At 35.5% G+C, this 18091-nt stretch overlaps 1 protein-coding gene across 3 annotated transcripts in view; it reads left to right on the top strand.

Moving 5' to 3' along the window:
* Positions 1-18091, top strand: part of pgap1 (post-GPI attachment to proteins inositol deacylase 1) — a 348101-nt gene that overhangs the window by 205910 nt on the left and 124100 nt on the right. For all 3 annotated transcript variants that reach the window (XM_039755984.1, XM_039755983.1, XM_039755985.1), the window contains 4 exons: positions 1361-1412; positions 2677-2743; positions 6171-6276; positions 7191-7229. In XM_039755984.1, the coding sequence (XP_039611918.1) occupies positions 1361-1412; positions 2677-2743; positions 6171-6276; positions 7191-7229 (264 nt within the window). The remainder of the gene's footprint in view (positions 1-1360; positions 1413-2676; positions 2744-6170; positions 6277-7190; positions 7230-18091) is intronic.

Below are 18091 nucleotides of genomic sequence, written 5' to 3'. Positions count from 1 at the left end.
GAGATTTTCTCCGGCAACTCCTGTTTTCCTCCCATATTCTGAAAGTCATTGTGTATTACATTAAATTGATATTTTATACGGGTCCAGTATCAATGAATGGTCCCTGGAATATACTGGTACCTTGGGCTAGAAGCAAAGACAAACAATACTGCTGGGATATTCTTCAATCTTCCTCATGCCTGAAATGGAATAAGTAGGTTTGAAAATTTTCCCCTTGCATGAGTTCTGTGAGTGGTCTGGTGACCATTTTTTGGGGTCCTGGCTAAAGGAGAACAGTGCCAAATACCAAATTGCACATACTTAATGGGTTTGCAGTGTAAACATTAGTGTACGAAGTGTAGAAGTTAGTGTAAGATGGATCACTAGATAGTCCAAGAACCATTTCAAGACAGGATGTTTTTCGTATTTTCAATTAAAATACTCTGTCATTTTTATGTCATATAAGAATGCACAACTACAGTATATCACCCACCTACCTTAACACATTTTTAGTGATGGTAATGTGGTGTCTGTCTTTATCCATGTGACCCAGTCTCCAGGAATTTACTTCCCTTTTATTAAGGCAACCCCTCAATTCTGCTTTTCTTTGTAATTAAATTAAAACCCATACACAATTTTTCAAAGCTGTAGGCTGTTCATTCTTTGAATTACTGCTTTATTTTTATCTTGAAGTGGTAATTTGAGTGGTGCGTATTTGGCTAAGGCAATCTATTGCATTTATGTGAATGTTGAAATGAAGTTTGCAATCAAAGGATGTGACTAGTGATTAATCCCTATTGAAACTACAAGTCATTGTGTGCAACAATGTGCTCAGTGTAATATCTGCATGTAGTTTGCTTCATTGAAAAAATCGCTATGACTGAAATGCAGGAGATTTTAAGAGATTTAGTCAAATTTAAGTATCATGAATTTTCAAGACTACCTTGAAACAGAGCTGATTATTTATGCTATTTTATATACTTTTTGTTCCTTAAAGCAGTAAATTATAAATTATTAATCCCACTGTTTTTGCCGTGTTGCTTTTATGAATTCACTTTAAATACACTACAATTTAAACATAATACAAATTGTATAAGTGCATTGTTTAGTTACATTTCTATTTATTGGTTGTTCTATTTGTAAAATGTTTGTTGAGGCCATTTGTCAATGCAATAAGTAAAGATACAATATATTTTCTTTCTCTTTCTCTCTCTAGATGTAATTATAATTAGGCAAATATGGAACCTAATGTATACTGTATATAATCTGATTACAAAGGTTATGTGCATTTACTCGGGCAATAGCATGTTTTCATAGTTTAATTAACTGCATAAACTGACTCTAAAAAGCAAACTTAGAATTTTAATGTATTACTTTTCAGGTTCATCAGGCTTTTAAAATACAGATTGAAAGCAAATGCAGACATTTCCAAGGTAAACAAGGAAGTTGTTTTTCTTTTTTTTTTTTTTTGATTAATTGAATTTATTAAAAGCAAGTAACATTCCATACAAGCAAGTCAAACTTGACAAAAATAAATTCAATTCAACCCCCACCTATGAGAAAAAGAGGAAGGCCAACAGCCAGAGTAGAACTTTAAGAGTTGAAAAAAAGAGGAGACGATCCTTTTCCCCAATATAAATGCTTATTCCTAAATATTATTAATTAGATCCTGCCACGTTTTTAAAAAGTTTTGAACATATTCTCTAAGTGAGAATTAGATTTTTTTCCCCCAATTTTAAATAGTATATGACATCAGTTACCCACGAAGTTAAAAAAGGTGGGCTAGGATTCTTCCAGTTGAGCAAGATGAGGTTATTTTTCATAGTATGTTTAACCATTTTTTGATATAACTAATCAGATATCATAATAATAGGTCTAATGGACTATGATAAATTTTCAGTTAATGTGTACCCCTTTTGAGATTTTAGTCTTACCTACATATACTTTTGTGGGCAAGTTTAATTTGGGCCTAGTGATGGTTGTGATATTTTATTGGACTAATGCACATAAATTTCACATTTCTCGATATATTATGAACTTTATATGTACTGTATACTAAATTAGTAACAAAACAATTTCTTACGAGGGTTGAAACTGCTTGCGTTGCAATAAAATTAGTGTGAAGATATCTGATTCTATATTACTCATTTTTAGGTATCATTAGGGCTCCATGTCAGTGAAATTATTTAACTTTTGTCTTTCATCCTTTGAGCCAGTATTTGTTTTTTGCATTGATCATGGGGGACACACACTATTCTTCTTCTGAATTTTAAATGTAACAAATCTAAATATATTTGTTATCGTAAAAAATAATTTTTTTCTATATTATTATTTTAATGTATTACATTTTATTTAATTGTTGTATGAAGCTAGAAAAAAGCTGGAACAATTAAATAGATTTCTTCAGTGTACTCCCTGAAAACGTTTTACATACTGTCAGGTGTATGTCAGCCCACTTTAGGAAACACTTACCAAGGCTATTATAGCTGCTCATTCAACTGTACATTCACATTTTCTTTAGTCAGACTGTTGAAAAGATGACATTCGAATGGCAAACCTTTACAAGAAAATGTATATTATATGAATGAGGGACATTCATTTTAGCTACTATACTATTTAGGTAAAATTTTTTATTGTCTCTAGTGTGTCAGACTCCTCTAATTTTACAGTACTTAGAAAGATATTTCTGTTTTGCAGAGAGAATGCCTAGTGTTTACAGATTTAGAGTGCCATGGTTTCATGAAGACACTGTTGTAGCTGCAAGGTATGCTTACAAACTTTATTATATTTACTGTACTCTTTTTTTTTTTTTTTTCATTTATGTTTTTTGGCAAAGTTTTGCATTATAATCAATGTTATTCAGATTAAACTATCATATTCTTCTGTATTAATATCTATTATTCTGTAATAATATATTTAAATATTAATAGTAATGATAATATAGCTTATTAAGGGGTTGAAAAAGAAATGCATCTGTAACATAAAAGTAAAATCATGAGGCAAATATTTTATCCTTTTTGCCTATGCAAAGGCAGAAATGTGTTTAATATATGGCAGTTGTTTAATCTATCCATCAGGAGATAACAATCCAAATTAATAAGGGTACACAATGCTTCCCAAATACTTTTCACTTCTGTTAAATATTATAAATTAATTCTGTACACATTCTGAGACTTTAATTAAAAAGTTTTTTTTTGTTTTTTTTCTCCTTACCATTTTTTCTAACATTAAGAAATATCACAACAACTTACAGTAAATGTTTACTGTTAATGATGAGACACTCTAGCAGAATATTTACGTTGATGATAGTTCAATTCAAAATGCATCCATTGTTTGTCGAATCATAACCAACAACAACATTTATTTATATAGCACATTTTCATACAAAAAAATGTAGCTCAAAGTGAATAGAAAAATAGAAGACACAATAAAAAAATAAACCAGAGCAACCAATTATTCGACACAAAGTCAAACCAACGGTACCCAAGGATTTTCCAGAGAGGTCACTGGATAGCGTCCATGTGTCACAACCATATAGCAAGACAGGAAGCACCAGGACTCAAAAGACTTGGACCTTCGTCCTTTTGCATAGATATCGGGAGCACCACACACCCCTTTCCACCGACCACATGACCCCCCATGCTCTCCCAATCCATCTACAGGCTGCATAGGAAGAGTCACCAGAGACATGAATGTCACTGCCAATCAATCAATCAACATTTATTTATATAGCACATATCATACAAAAAAATGTAGCTCAAAGTGCTTTACAAAATGAATAGAAAAATAGAAGACACAATAAAAAAATAAACATAAGTCAGCATTAATTAACATAGAATAAGTAAGGTCCGATGGCCAGGGTGGACAGAAAAAAAAAAAACTCTAAAGGCTGGAGAAATAAAATAAAATCTGTAGGGATTCCAGACCAAGAGACCGCCCAGTCCCCTCTGGGCAATCTACCTAACATAAATCAAACAGTCCTCTTTGTATTCAGGGTTTTCATGGAAGGACTTGATGATGATGGTCACGTAGACTTCTGGGTTTCAGACCAATGTTGGTGCATCATGATGTTTTGAGTAGGTGGTGGTGGCGGCGGCAGCAACTGGAAACCGGAAAAAGAAACAGAAGAGAGAGTAGGGGTCAGTACGGATTTTGGAGCCACTATGAATAGTTATTATGATGAATTGAACATACAGAGTATCAGTATTAAGTTAAAGTGAAGTTATAAAAAGGCCATGTTAAAGTAATGTGTTTTCAGCAGTTTTTTTAAAGTGCTGTACTGTATTTGCCTGGCGAATTCTTATTGGCTGGCTATTCCAGATTTTAGGTGCATAACAGCAGAAGGCCGCCTCACCACTTCTTTTAAGTTTAGCTTTTGGAATCATAAGAAGACACTCATTTGAAGAGCTAAGGTTACGATTTGGAATATAACGTGTCAGGCATTCCAATATATAAGATGGAGCGAGATTATTTAAGGCTTTATAAACCTTAAGCAGTATTTTAAAGTCAATCCTGAATGACACAGGCAACCAGTGTAGTGACATCAAAACTGGACAAATGTGTTCGGATTTTCTGTTCCTAGTTAGGATTCTAGCAGCTGCATTCTGCACTCGTTGCAAGTGATTTATGTCTTTTTTGGGTAGTCCTGAGAGGAGTGCGTTACAGTAATCTAGTCTACTGAAAACAAAAGCATGAATTAATTTCTCAGGATCTTTCAATGATATAAGAGGTCTAACTTTTGCTATGTTTCTTAAGTGAAAAAATGCTGTCCTAGTGGTCTGATGAATATGCAATTTAAAATTCAGATTACAGTCAACAGTTACCCCTAAGTTTTTTACTTTCGTCTTAACTTTTAATCCTAATGCATCAAGTTTATTTCTAATAACCTCATTGAATCCATTATTGCCAATTACTAAAATTTCAGTTTTCTCTTTATTTAGTTTGAGAAAATTACTATTCATCCATTCAGAAATACCAGTAAGACATTGTGTTAGTGAATCGAGAGAGTCACCAGGCATCAGGTGCTATTGATAAGTACAGATGTGTGTCATCAGCATAGCTGTGGTAACTCACGTTGTAACCTGAGATAATCTGACCTAACGGAAGCATATAGATTGAGAAAAGCAGCGGACCCAGGATAGAGCCTTGTGGAACACCATATAGAATATCATGTGTCTTTGAGTTGTGATTACCACAATTAACAAAGAATTTTCTACCTGCCAGGTAGGATTCAAACCAATTTAAGACCGTGCCAGAGAGGCCCACCCATTGACTAAGGCGATTTCTAAGAATATTGTGATCAATGGTGTCAAATGTGTCACTCAGATCTAAGAGGGTGAGAACAGATAAATGGCCACTGTCTGCATTTACCCACAAGTCATTTACTACTTTAACGAGTGCAGTTTCTGTGCTGTGATTTGTTCTGAAGCCTGACTGAAATTTATCAAAAATAGCATGTTTGAGGTGGTCATTTAATTGCAAAATGACTGCCTTCTCTAGAATTTTACTTAAGAAGGGCAGGTTAGAGATGGGTCTAAAATTTTCAAAGGCAGAGGGGTCAAGATTATTTTTTTATAATAATTATTATAATAACAGCCTCCTGGACCAAAGGCTAGTCCAACGTAGGTTGAACACACAAATGCTCACTAGGGACAATTTAACAATGCTAGTTCACCTAACCTGCATGTCTTTGGACTGTGGAGTAAAACTGGAGCACCTAGATGAAACACAGACACAATATTCAAACTCCACTCAGAGAGCACCCAGGAGGCAAACCCTAGTCTTTTTGTTGTGAGGTAGCAGTGCTACCACTTTTGTCACTGCAAGTGGAAATCAAATACTTTAATTTTTGCATTTAAAATCTTTAAAGATCCACCATGTTGCAGGGATTACTGCATCATGGATCCAACTTCCTGTATTTAGATCCTGGTTCTAGGTCATTGTCTGTGGAGTTTACATGTTCATCACCATGTCTGCATGTGTTTTTCTTTGGGTAGTTTAGTTTGTTCCCACATCCCCAAAGACATGTGAATTAGGTAAAGTAGCTAATTGGTTTATTATTAAGTTAATAATTATTATTTTCATATCTTTATATTATGAAAACCACTTTGTGTATTTATTTTATTTAAGTTCAGCACTAAAAATTGAGTAGTGGCAGGTTGATTATCAGATACCAATTTCTTTTCTTTCAGTGTTCCATCACAAACGGAGATATTTGCCAAGCTTCATACAGGTAGTTCTGATAATGCCTCCAGTGCCAGCCTTCAGCTCTTTATCAGCTCAAAGTGCAGTTACAAGGTAAGGGTGAGCATTTTATACTTGCAGTATATGACTGATGACAAGCTTTTTCTACTTATAGTATATGACTGATCTGGAGCACTGTCTGAACTGTGAATGGCAGTGGTTTTAGTTTCTGTAACTCTAAGCAAGCTCTCATAAGCAATATCTGTGTTGACTCTTCTATATTCCTAAACTAAAAAGACATCCAACAAGAAAGTCCAAACAAAGAGAGAATCACTCTCATAATTGGAATCAAACCTTATTGAATGTTAATTTTTTATTTTTTCCTAAATGCTTGTGAATTTAGTGGAGGCTTATTCCCACCACTCAAAAATAAATTGCCTTATTTTACAATAATTATTGTGTTATTTTGCAAAAAGGGCTGCATTATTTTACAAAAATATTGCCTGCTTCCTGCTGGTATTAGTTTGTACATGTGTGCATCTAATGATGGCTAGTGAGAGAGAGAGATGTAGCACACACATAGTGTGTAATTAAGTGATAATGACTGAACAGACATTTTAGGCATATACATTTATTATTATATTTGCTGAGGGGAAATCATATCTACCTAGCAACTCTGCCCACATAGAATTCATCCTTACAGAAGTCTGCTTAAAGAGATTTAAAAACAGAATTTTATTGAGTGAATAGGTGATGGATGCACTTGCAAGAATTCATCTTTAGCTGGTGAATTCTCCAGCTAAAGTTTCTCACCAAGCTATGGAGAATAAGGTATCTAAAATTGATTAATAAAATAATGTTAACATGAATTTGGAGATTGAACAAAGCAATTTATATTAATAAACAGGTATAATTGTTTGTTTCAGTAATTTATTTTTGCTTTCCTTTTGTTTTGTTTTATGAATGTTTTTCTGTTTTCTATGTAAAACACAAGATATTAATTTTAAGTTTACATTTTCTTTGCTCAGGTGACAGTGCAAGTGAGTCTTTTTCAAATCCTTGGGCAGGTAAGAGAAAATACTTTATTTATGTAATTCTGTATAAATTCCTTCATGGAGATGTGTAATTTTAATAAATTGCGTTACTTGGAATATTTCAACATCAGTCTTTATTCAGTCATATATTTTGTAATTTTGTAATTTTAATTTCCATTGCAACCATGGGGGATTATAAAATGGTCTTGTGTAAATAAAGCTAGTTATGTGTATGAGTGCATCTAGCTTTTATTTTTTATTTTTTGTTACTAGTAGTTTCATATGTTTCTAAAAATTCATGATGTGCTAATAGAGTGCCAGAGAGCTAGCCTATAATTTACTGCTTTTTCTAGAATTAAATTTTGATTTGAAACAATACATATTCTACATTCAATTACAGTAATCCCTCGCTATATCGCGCTTTGACTTTCGCGGTTTCACTCTATCGCGGATTTTAAATGTAAGCACATCTAAATATATATCACAGATTTTTCGCTGGTTCGCGGATTTCTGCAGACAGTGGGTCTTTTAATTTATGCTACACGCTTCCTCAGTTTGTTTGCCCTGTTGATTTCATACAAGGGACGCTATTGGCGGATGGCTTAGAAGCTACCCAATCATAGCATGTATTACATATTAACTAAAACTCCTCAATGCTATAAGATATGCATCCCGCGCGGAGCTTGATTGTTTGCTTGCCTCTGCCTCTCTCTCACCCTCTCTGACATTCTCTGCGCCTGATGGAGGGGCTGTTTGCACAGAGGCTGTTTGCTTAAAAGATACTGACGCTCCTCTAAAAAAATGCCGCTTTATTGCGGTGCTCTGCATATTTAAAAGCACAAAAGCACACGTATTGATTTTTGATTGTTGCTTTAATCTCGCTCTCTCTCTCTGACGTTCTCTGCGCCTGACGGAGGAGATGTGAGCAGAGGGGCTGTTTGCACAGAGGCTGTTTGCTTAGAAGATACTAACGCTCCTCTAAAAAATGCTGTGGCAAACTTAAAAGCACAAGTATTGATTTTTTGATTGTTTGCTTTTCTTTGCGAGCGAGCTCTCTCTCTCCCTCTGAAATTCTCTGCTCCTGAAGAGAAGAAGATCTATTTGCATTCTTTTAATTGTGAGAAAGAACTGTCATTTCTGTCTTGTCATGGAGGACAGTTTAAACTTTTGACTAAAGGGTGTTATTCCATGTCTAGAGGGCTCTAATAATGTTAACAGTGTGGGAGAGTTTATAAGGGCTTAAAATATATAAAAATAACTACACAAACATATGGTTTCTACTTTGATTTTTCGTCTATCGCGGGGGGTTCTGGAACGCAACCCCCGCAATCGAGGAGGGATTACTGTAATTTCTTTTTAACAGCCGTTTTGAATTATACTCTCCCTTCGGTATAAATCTTTCTGGTATTGAACAAAACTGTGTGGCAATTTAAATTCACTGTTATCAAAATTATTGGAGCAAAAAGGGAAAAGTTAACTAAAAGTGTCAGGTTATTTATTTTCGGCGCCTCATCCGAGTGGCAGCCTTTCCAGCAGCTCCGTATATGACTTTATCTTTTTACCTTTTTATCTATATTTTTCTCTATTTCACTGATAATTTAATATTGTTTCTTTGTATCAGTATACTGTTGCTGGATTATGTGAATTTCCCCTTGGGATTAATAAAGTATCTATCTATCTATCTATCTATCTATCTATCTATCTATCTATCTATCTATCTATTAACAAAGAGTGGTAATCTAATTTTACTCAAGTCAGATTAAAAGACTGATCATAATTGGATTTATAGTTTATTTATGTCCTCAATGAATATTTTGTTATAATGGAAGTTTAGTTTGTCACATAGGTAACATGTCAGGTGTGTGCTTTATTTTAATAGTTTTATTTTTTTTATCCACATAAGTAAAACATTTTGGCACTATGATTAACAGTATTTTCTATACAAGGGACAACCTGACTTTGTGGTAGACTTGTTTAAGAATTGGTTGTTGCTGTTACAAATTGTCAGATAAAAAATGCAGATTTTAGAAAACGTAAGATTCTATTGTTGGTCTGTCTTACTATATTATATTTGCTGCAGCCATTCCTTTCTGTCAAATAAATGACCAGATCTGCAGATGGTGTAGCTTTAGTGAGTTTTCTTACAGGATACTATAGAGGAATCATACAGGTGATGAGTTCCTCTTTTTATACAGCAAAAATAGAGGTGCAAAGTCTACCACATAATTTTATTAAAGACATAGGCATAAAGGTATTGGAGGATTATTAAGCATCTATGTCATGAGTTCAAGCTGCATAAGAGGAAATTCGGAAATGCCAGTATTAATAATCCAGTAACTTTATTTTTTAAATCAATGATAGAAAGAATATCATCAAGGAGTATGTTAAGGAAAATAGTAGTTGGTGCTAGTGAAGTTCTCTAGTTCAGATGGATTGGTGCAACACACAAAAAAGTAGTTCTAACAAAATTTGCTAAAAAATAGTTCAGACATGTGAAACCCTTATATTAGAAGTTTGTAATAATTTATTTAGGGCAGTTACTACAAAACATTGGTCTTTGAAGCAGTGGAGCAAAGTAATCTTTTACACTTTTGCCGTTGTCTTTTTAAGTTGCAGGGATTTTTCAATGTAAGCATGGCAAGGAATTCTAATCAAATTTTTGTTTACTTTTTCTGGAAAACTAATGTTGAAGTTCTTTTAAATTCTGAATTCCTATAAATGTAACTTGTCATCTACTGATGTTTATTATTATTTGTCTTTGTCAATGTTTGCTCATATGGCATTGTAAAATAAACTACACATATACAAATATGCATACAAAGTCATCAAATGTGTTGCATTATATTGGTGCTTTTCGCATAGCAATGCAATAAAACAAGAGTGGCAGGGTACTGGTGGCAATGGCCTAAGACAGGAGCCATCAAATAGATTTCACCTTGAGCCACATACACATGGAGTGAATACTGTTTGAGCCAGAACAGCTGTAACAATCAAAATGCCTTTTATTGATTAATTTGAGTTTTGTCAAGTCTTTGCATAGGCATGTAAGGTATCATTGAATACCTGTGAAATTAAACTTTGATGTGCTCCATAAATAACATTTGCAATGAACTGAGAACAACAACAACAACAACAACATTTATTTATATAGCACATTTTCATACAAACAGTAGCTCGAAGTGCTTTACATATTAAAGAATAGAAAAATGAAAGACACAATTATAAAACAAAATAAATCAACATTAATTAACATCGAATAAGAGTAAGGTTCAATGGCCAGGGGGGACAGAAAACTGAGGTACTTTCATTTTTAAATGCCCTGTAACTGTAATTCCAGGGAGCTAAAAAATAGGAGCAACTAAACATATGCACAAAAACAATTTATTTAGCTTTCAGCAGAATAAGATAAAAATAAAAAATAAGATTTTTGGTTTATTGAAAATGTCCGTTGTATTCCTTTATAATTATTTAACTGAAATTATTGTATACAAGTCTTAATAATTGTTTAGAAAAATTAGAACAACAGTATCAACATGGCAACAATGGATAAGTAATTTTTGTTTTCTATTCTATTTTCTTACATTTAATATTGAATAAAACAATAATTATAACTTTTATTACCTTGTAAGCAGCAGATCTCAGAAATATATCTGGAAGTTGCCTTGCAGAATATTGTTAGCTTTATATGTATTGAAGCACTCATGCCCTAACACCCCTTACAAACTGTTAGACCCTTGAGTTTATGTACATTTAGACCATCTTTAAAAATGGACACTACTGCCTGTTGCTCCATTTCATGATAATTTTGCATTTGCACCCTCCCTCAATTATACAGCATTTAAGTTTTGGAAAACATTAGGGACCAAACCTTCAGAGATCTTTATATTGCTCACATATTTGCACGCTTTGATCAGCTTGGTTGTAAATATGGAATTCCTTCAAAACACTAATTTTTTGTTTACAAGTCAGAAACTTTGTCATAAAGAACTTGCTTTACTTCCCTAATCCACCTGTGAGACTCATACTTGAAAATATTTTAAATAGTAACAAGAAATATATTTTGACAGCATTTTCAGACTATCAAATATTGTCACATATAATCTAGATTGTACATTGTCAGCTGGACCTCTTTTGGCAATTCTGGAAAAGAGATGTCTCAATCAACATCGCGGGCAAGCAGTGGAAGCTGACAATTCACAACATTCACTCATTCTTCAATTTGTACAAAACACTTTACAATCCAGTTGAAATTGCCCAATGCACACAACTTTTGAAATTTGCCAGAAATTGGACTCTAATGACGAATAGTGCCAGGTAGTCCCAACCTCACTGTTTTGGAATTGTCCAAAATTAAAGCCATTCTGGGAAAATATTTTTTCATACATATTAGAGTAGGATTTACAATCAATGCAGATCCTTCTACAGTAGTCTTTAGAGTTATCTTAGAAGAGCATAGATTACCTTGTGATAAACTGACCATTATTTCCTACACTACATTGTTAACACATCAACTAATTTTCCTCAGCTGGAAGACTCTTAATACACCCGCCATAACTCAATGGGAAAATAACACTTTGTATCATCTAAAACTAGAAAAAAATAAAATTTTCTTTATGTAGAACTGTGCAGCAGGTGATACAATGAGCAGCTGGTTTCCCCTATTTAAATGTGAAACAGATTCATAAATGGGAGCTCCATTCACACTTGCTGTAGTAATGAGTGTATTTCTGGCATTCCACTTTATTTTTTCTCAAAAGATGTAATCTAGCATGTATATCTAGCTAAAATCAGTAAGTACATCTTGGCTGATACTCTTAGCTGCTTTACTTGACCTTCCCTCAAGTAAACTACTAATAAGCAGTTGTAGTAGATTTGTTCTGTGTATAGAATGTGGTGGTATTCTAATTTGTAATTACAACTAACATGCAGCATATCCCATTCTCCAGCACCATGATGAATATTTTAATCGGAATATGTCATTTATGTAGTTGCAGTCACTTCATTGTCCCTGCCTACGTGAATAAATATAGTTAAAAGCCAAGGGCCAGTGCACTGATACTGGATTACTACAGAGGGTTTTAGTGGGAATATTTTAAATCCAAGAACCCAAAGTAATATCTGTGTGAATTTAAACTTAATGGTTAAAGTGAGTAATAAAAAAAGATAAAAAGAAGACAAAGTAAAAACCTCACTTGTGCCTAAGTGTGGACTTCAATACACCGGCATTGCATCCATAGCTGGTTCTTGCTTAGTGTGTGGGTTTTTTCTCTCTCTCTCTCTCTCTCTCTCCAACCTCCTGCACTGTTAAATTGTATTAAAGGGGGGGGGGTCAAGAAAACTGGTTGATTTTATATGGGTAATTCTCTGCACTCACATGTAATGTAAAAAGCATTACTGTTGCCAGAATGCTTCTGTCCACATGTCTCTGCTACCAGTGCACCAATTTTGTTGAGATTTGATCCGCTTACCCTTGAAGGAAATTTGATAGGAAAGTAAAATTTTTATTTGGATATCTCAAATATAGTGTGCTGCACAAATTTTAGAAATTTCAAAAACTTCCATTGAGAATCATTTATGAATTATTGAAACTGTCAACTCCTATTATAAAAATTTTATTCTTTCATATTTACCTTAGTAAGGTTACTTCAACTTGTATCTTTTGTATATTTTCCTCTTTAACGTGGCTGTCAGCCACTCCTGACGGCGACCAGCTCCACCAAAAAATTAATGAAATGGCAAGAGAGTAGCATGCATGGTAGTACCTTGTGTAAATGATCAGTTTTGCTCTTGGCAAAACCTTGCCTTTCTCCGTTCTAGGAGTCAGGATTTTGGGTTTTGGAATTATGTCAAGGTACCTGAAGCACACTTCTTTTAAGAAAGAGAATTACAATTTATTAAAAAACACAAGGACTATAGAAATACGATAACTGCATATATATATTTTGACACGTAAGGCAGGATGCAGACAAACACATATGTATATAATATAGAGAGGCAGGCTGTTTACTTACTATAGAGTTCAAATTTAACTTGGCACAGATTAATAGTTTTAAGATAACACGTTTTTAAAGGTGATGTCCGAAATTGTGTGGATTTATTACTTTATGGTTGCTCTGGATTCAAGTTGTGGATTTTTCTTGAATTGGAGTGTACTCTTTCTCTTTGCTGTATGATCATTTCTCTATAATGTGTAGTGCTTTCTTCAGTTAGGCCCTTTTCTGTGTTGTCTGCAACTTTACAGGAAAAAGCATTATTCTTTCTTGCACAAGAGTTTAGATACTGGAGTGCCCTATTTAAACTGATGGCTGCTTCTTCACCTTCAGACTGACTTATTCTTTAGCTTGGCAAACTGGATCTCAACTCCCAGTCTCATAAAGAGAAGAGTTTGTCAGTTGTGACTCCCAATGAAGAGAGGCTCTAGCGTTTTAGTTTCAGGGAGCAGGTTTCAGATGTTTTCCATCATTTTGGAGAGTGTGCTCAGTTGGGCAGAGTGCCCTCCCTTGAGAGATTCCCAAAATTTTTCAGGATTGTGCAGCAAGTTTTAAGGCAATGTATATCTTCTGATTGGAATTAAAGTCACTTCCAGTTACTGATCAGGTTATCCTCATAGGTGAGTTCTGTTGGTCTATCAGAAATGTCATTCATTGATTTACAAGTCTTTTTTTCTGGCTTGAGTCCATTTCGTGCCTTCTGGCTGAAGATGTCTGTCAGAGGCCTTTGATTTATACCTTTGTTATCAAATGAAGTACAAGCTAGTCTTGGTACGAATACTTAAGTTTCTTAGTTTGGAATGCAAGCTAGGGTAAAGTGCAGCTTGTGTACCACTAGGGACTAGCAGAATGGGCAAAGCCCCACACATCACCTTGCTTCCACTGCTGCTTGAGTTAAGTTAACAATAAAAGTAAAAAAAGCAATATGTCACTTAACTAGAATGAAAAAGTAATAATGCTATGCAAACTTTTTTTTTTTTAAGTACACAGTGAATAAATATATAATTAGTATTTATGTTGTACTCAGAACAGCTTTACTGTTGCATTAATTGTAAATCATACTTATTTGTCTTACTCTAAATATATTAACAAATATTCACAATGATGTGCTATCCATCATGGTGTGATGCAGCCAACGATTTTATTTGGAGCCTTCGAACATAGATTTTAACTGTCTATCAAATATAATAAATGAGAATCATTTATCCCATGCTCTGAGCTAAAAAGAATTCATTGCTTTAATCCATGGCAACCATGATATAGCTAATCACAAATAATGCATATTATTACTAGTAGAGTAAATGTCCCCTTGTAGTAAGTGTTTTCCTCCTTGTATTTGCGAAGCACGCACACCTTTTTCTTAATCTTTAGATTTCAATCAGTATAAGGGCTGTAGCTTTGTATGGAAATGATTTGCATACATTCTTAAAGATTTTTTTTGAGTCCTTCTGTAGATTATACTAGTCTGCTGTGGCAGTTTTGTTATTTATTTTATTGAAGTTTTAGCAGTTCTGTTACACAATGTTTAAATAATCTATCAAGCACAGAGCTTGGAAGATAGGCCATAAAAAAATGCAGTTGAATTCTAATATTGCACCATATGTTACTATTCTTTGAAAAATTCACAGAATTACAAAACACCAAGGATTATACCACTGCCTTTAGAAGGCATTTCTAACATCTACAGTTCACATAACTCAACTCATGAAGCCAGCAGGAACTTTACCACTCTAACTATATCAAGACTAGCATCCCCATACATTTTCTTACTCAGTCCAGTTGCTGTGAAACTCTTTCTTTTGTTCCTTTTTTCCTTGTATCAGAAACCAGCTCCCTTTATTGCAGTTTGACCCACCGGGCCAATCTTCTACATTATATCCTCAAATCAAGTTGGGGAGCATGCACTGGTACAGTGCGTTGGCGCACCCACTACCCAATGAAACAACTCAGGATCCCGGTTTGCAACCCCCCAGGCAAATGCACGGTCCAGTCCCACCCTCCAGAAATGACCCTCTACAGTATCTGCCGCAGCCAGGTGTTATGTGGGTGAACCCTTGGCCTGGTCCAGCCACTCTGGTCCTCAACAATGAAGATCTTACAAGCTGGATCACCCTCGGGGGAATGCACCACATGGCTGTAAGTGCCGTAACTGATGCTCCCTCACAATTCAGGTAATGTGCCTCATTCGACACTCCATGAGCAACCAATTATTCGACACAAAGTCAAACCAACGGTACCCAAGGATTTTCCAGAGAGGTCACTGGATAGCGTCCATGTGTCACAACCATATAGCAAGACAGGAAGCACCAGGACTCAAAAGACTTGGACCTTCGTCCTTTTGCATAGATATCGGGAGCACCACACACCCCTTTCCACCGACCACATGACCCCCCATGCTCTCCCAATCCATCTACAGGCTGCATAGGAAGAGTCACCAGAGACATGAATGTCACTGCCAATCAATCAATCAACATTTATTTATATAGCACATATTCATACAAAAAAATGTAGCTCAAAGTGCTTTACAAAATGAATAGAAAAATAGAAGACACAATAAAAAATAAACATAAGTCAAAATTAATTAACATAGAATAAGTAAGGTCCGATGGCCAGGGTGGACAGAAAAAAAAAAAAACTCCAAAAGCTGGAGAAAAAAATAAAATCTGTAGGGGTTCCAGACCACGAGACCGCCCAGTCCCCTCTGGGCAATCTACCTAACATAAGTCAAACAGTCCTCTTTGTATTTAGGGTTTTCATGGAAGGACCTGATGATGATGGTCACGTAGACTTCTGGCTTTCAGTCCATCAATGTTGGTGCATCATGATGCTTTGAGTAGGTGGTGGTGGCGCAGGCCGCCACCACAAAAACCGAAAAAGAAACAGAAGAGAGAGTTGGGGTCAGTACGGATTTTAGAGCCACTATGAATAGTTATTGTGATGAATTGAACATACAGAGTATCAGTATTAAGTTAAAGTGAAGTTATGAGAAGGCCATGTTAAAGTAATGTGTTTTCAGCAGTGTTTTAAAGTGCTCTACTGTATTTGCCTGGCGAATTCCTATTGGCAGGCTATTCCAGATTTTAGGTGCATAACAGCAGAAGGTTATGTTACTGCCAAGGTAAGTAAACCTCTCAACAAGGTAAACACTTTCTCCGCAAACAGACACACTACTGATGGCTGTGCCCAAGAGGTCATTAAAGGCCAGGATCTTGGTTTTTATCCAAGACACTTGCAAGCCCAGACACTCGGACTCCTCACTCAGTTTCTCAAGCGCCCCGATTTGAGCCTCCATTGACTCTGCGAAGATCACAGCATCGTCAGCAAAGTCAAGAACCATGAATCTTTCTTCACCAACAGATGCCCCACAGCCGCTGGACAACCCCACAACCTTTCCCAACACCCAGTCCATACAAGCATTGAACAGAGAAGGAGCAAGGACACACTCCTGACGAACCCCAGAATCCATGGGAAAAACACAGAGGTCCTGCCTCCACTCTGCACAGCACTCACAGTACCAATGTAAAGGCTGGCCATGATATCCAGCAACCTTGAGGGGATCCTGCGAGCACTCTGGATGTCCCACAGGGCAGCTCGATCAACTGAGTCGAATGCTTTGTGAAAATCGACAAAGGCTGCAAAGAAACTCTGCCGATATTCGTGTTTACACTCCATCCTCAGTGCCAGGATATGGTCGATAGTAGACTTCTTAGGCGTAAAACCATACTGTTCCGGTCGCTGGTAGGTGAGCAAGTGATCACGGATCCTATTGAGGACGACCCTAGCAAGGACCTTACCCGGCACCAAGAGCAGTGTTATCCCCCTGTAGTTGCTGCAATCCAGGCGATCACTCTTCCCTTTCCATATAGGGATGACAAGTCTTGTTTTCCAGTCATATTCCAGATTATATCCTACAAATGTTTTTTTTTTAAAGTACTGAATGGTTTCTGTAGTGTTTTCTAGAAAAGTTTCAATAAATAAATAAGAGTCTTCAGCCATCATAATAAAATAATTCCAAGATTCCAAGACATCTTTTTATTACAGCAACTGGTGGAGTCCCATGTGCTCTTGTTCAGTGAAACCTAGCAGTCTGACCAAAACTAACAAGAGTAGTGTCTTTGTCATTTAGATGCTTTTGCATAACACATTTAAATATACAGTAAAACCTTGATTATCTGTCACTCGATTAACTCAGGGGCAAAAAATATATATACTGTATTACTGTGTTGGAGGTGTGCTCTGTAACCCAGATAAGAGTATTATACAGGGCACTGTTTCTTAGGGAATGAAGACTGCAGTTGTACTTCTGAGTTGTATTTTCTCATTGCACTGGTTGCTACAATATTATATGAATTAATTACTTTTGTTAATACAATATATTTTGTTAATGTAGTTTTTTTTGTAAATAAATATGCTATGCACCAAACTAATCTGCTGTGTATCATTTTTAAAGTAGCTGTTCTGATATTCGTATTTTCTCTTATCTGTCACTGCCTTAGTCCCGACCCCTGATGGATATTCAAGGTTTTACTATATTTTATTTTACACCAGTTAGCATACAGATAAATGGTGTCCTCTATTAACATCCCTCATGCCATCAAGTATTATTATTATTATTATTTTGAAAATAACGTAACATGATTGTCAATGTGTGTGTATATGTGTGTGTGTGTATATATGTGTGTATATATATATATATATATATATATATATATATATATATTGACACACACGCGCATGGGAGGCAGCTAAAGGGCTTGAGTGAAGGCAGTTCGAGGCATGCGGGGTGTGGCAGAGTGCACTGACTCTTTTCTCCTTGCCTGTAGACCATCCCGGGGATTTCACCTGGATCTCCTGACATCACTTCGGGACTGAGCCAATGGAACTCGGCCACACCAGCTCCAGTCC

Source organism: Polypterus senegalus, chromosome 6 (assembly GCF_016835505.1).
Source record: "Polypterus senegalus isolate Bchr_013 chromosome 6, ASM1683550v1, whole genome shotgun sequence".
NCBI lineage: Eukaryota > Metazoa > Chordata > Cladistia > Polypteriformes > Polypteridae > Polypterus > Polypterus senegalus.
This window is presented reverse-complemented; position numbering and strand designations above follow the sequence as displayed.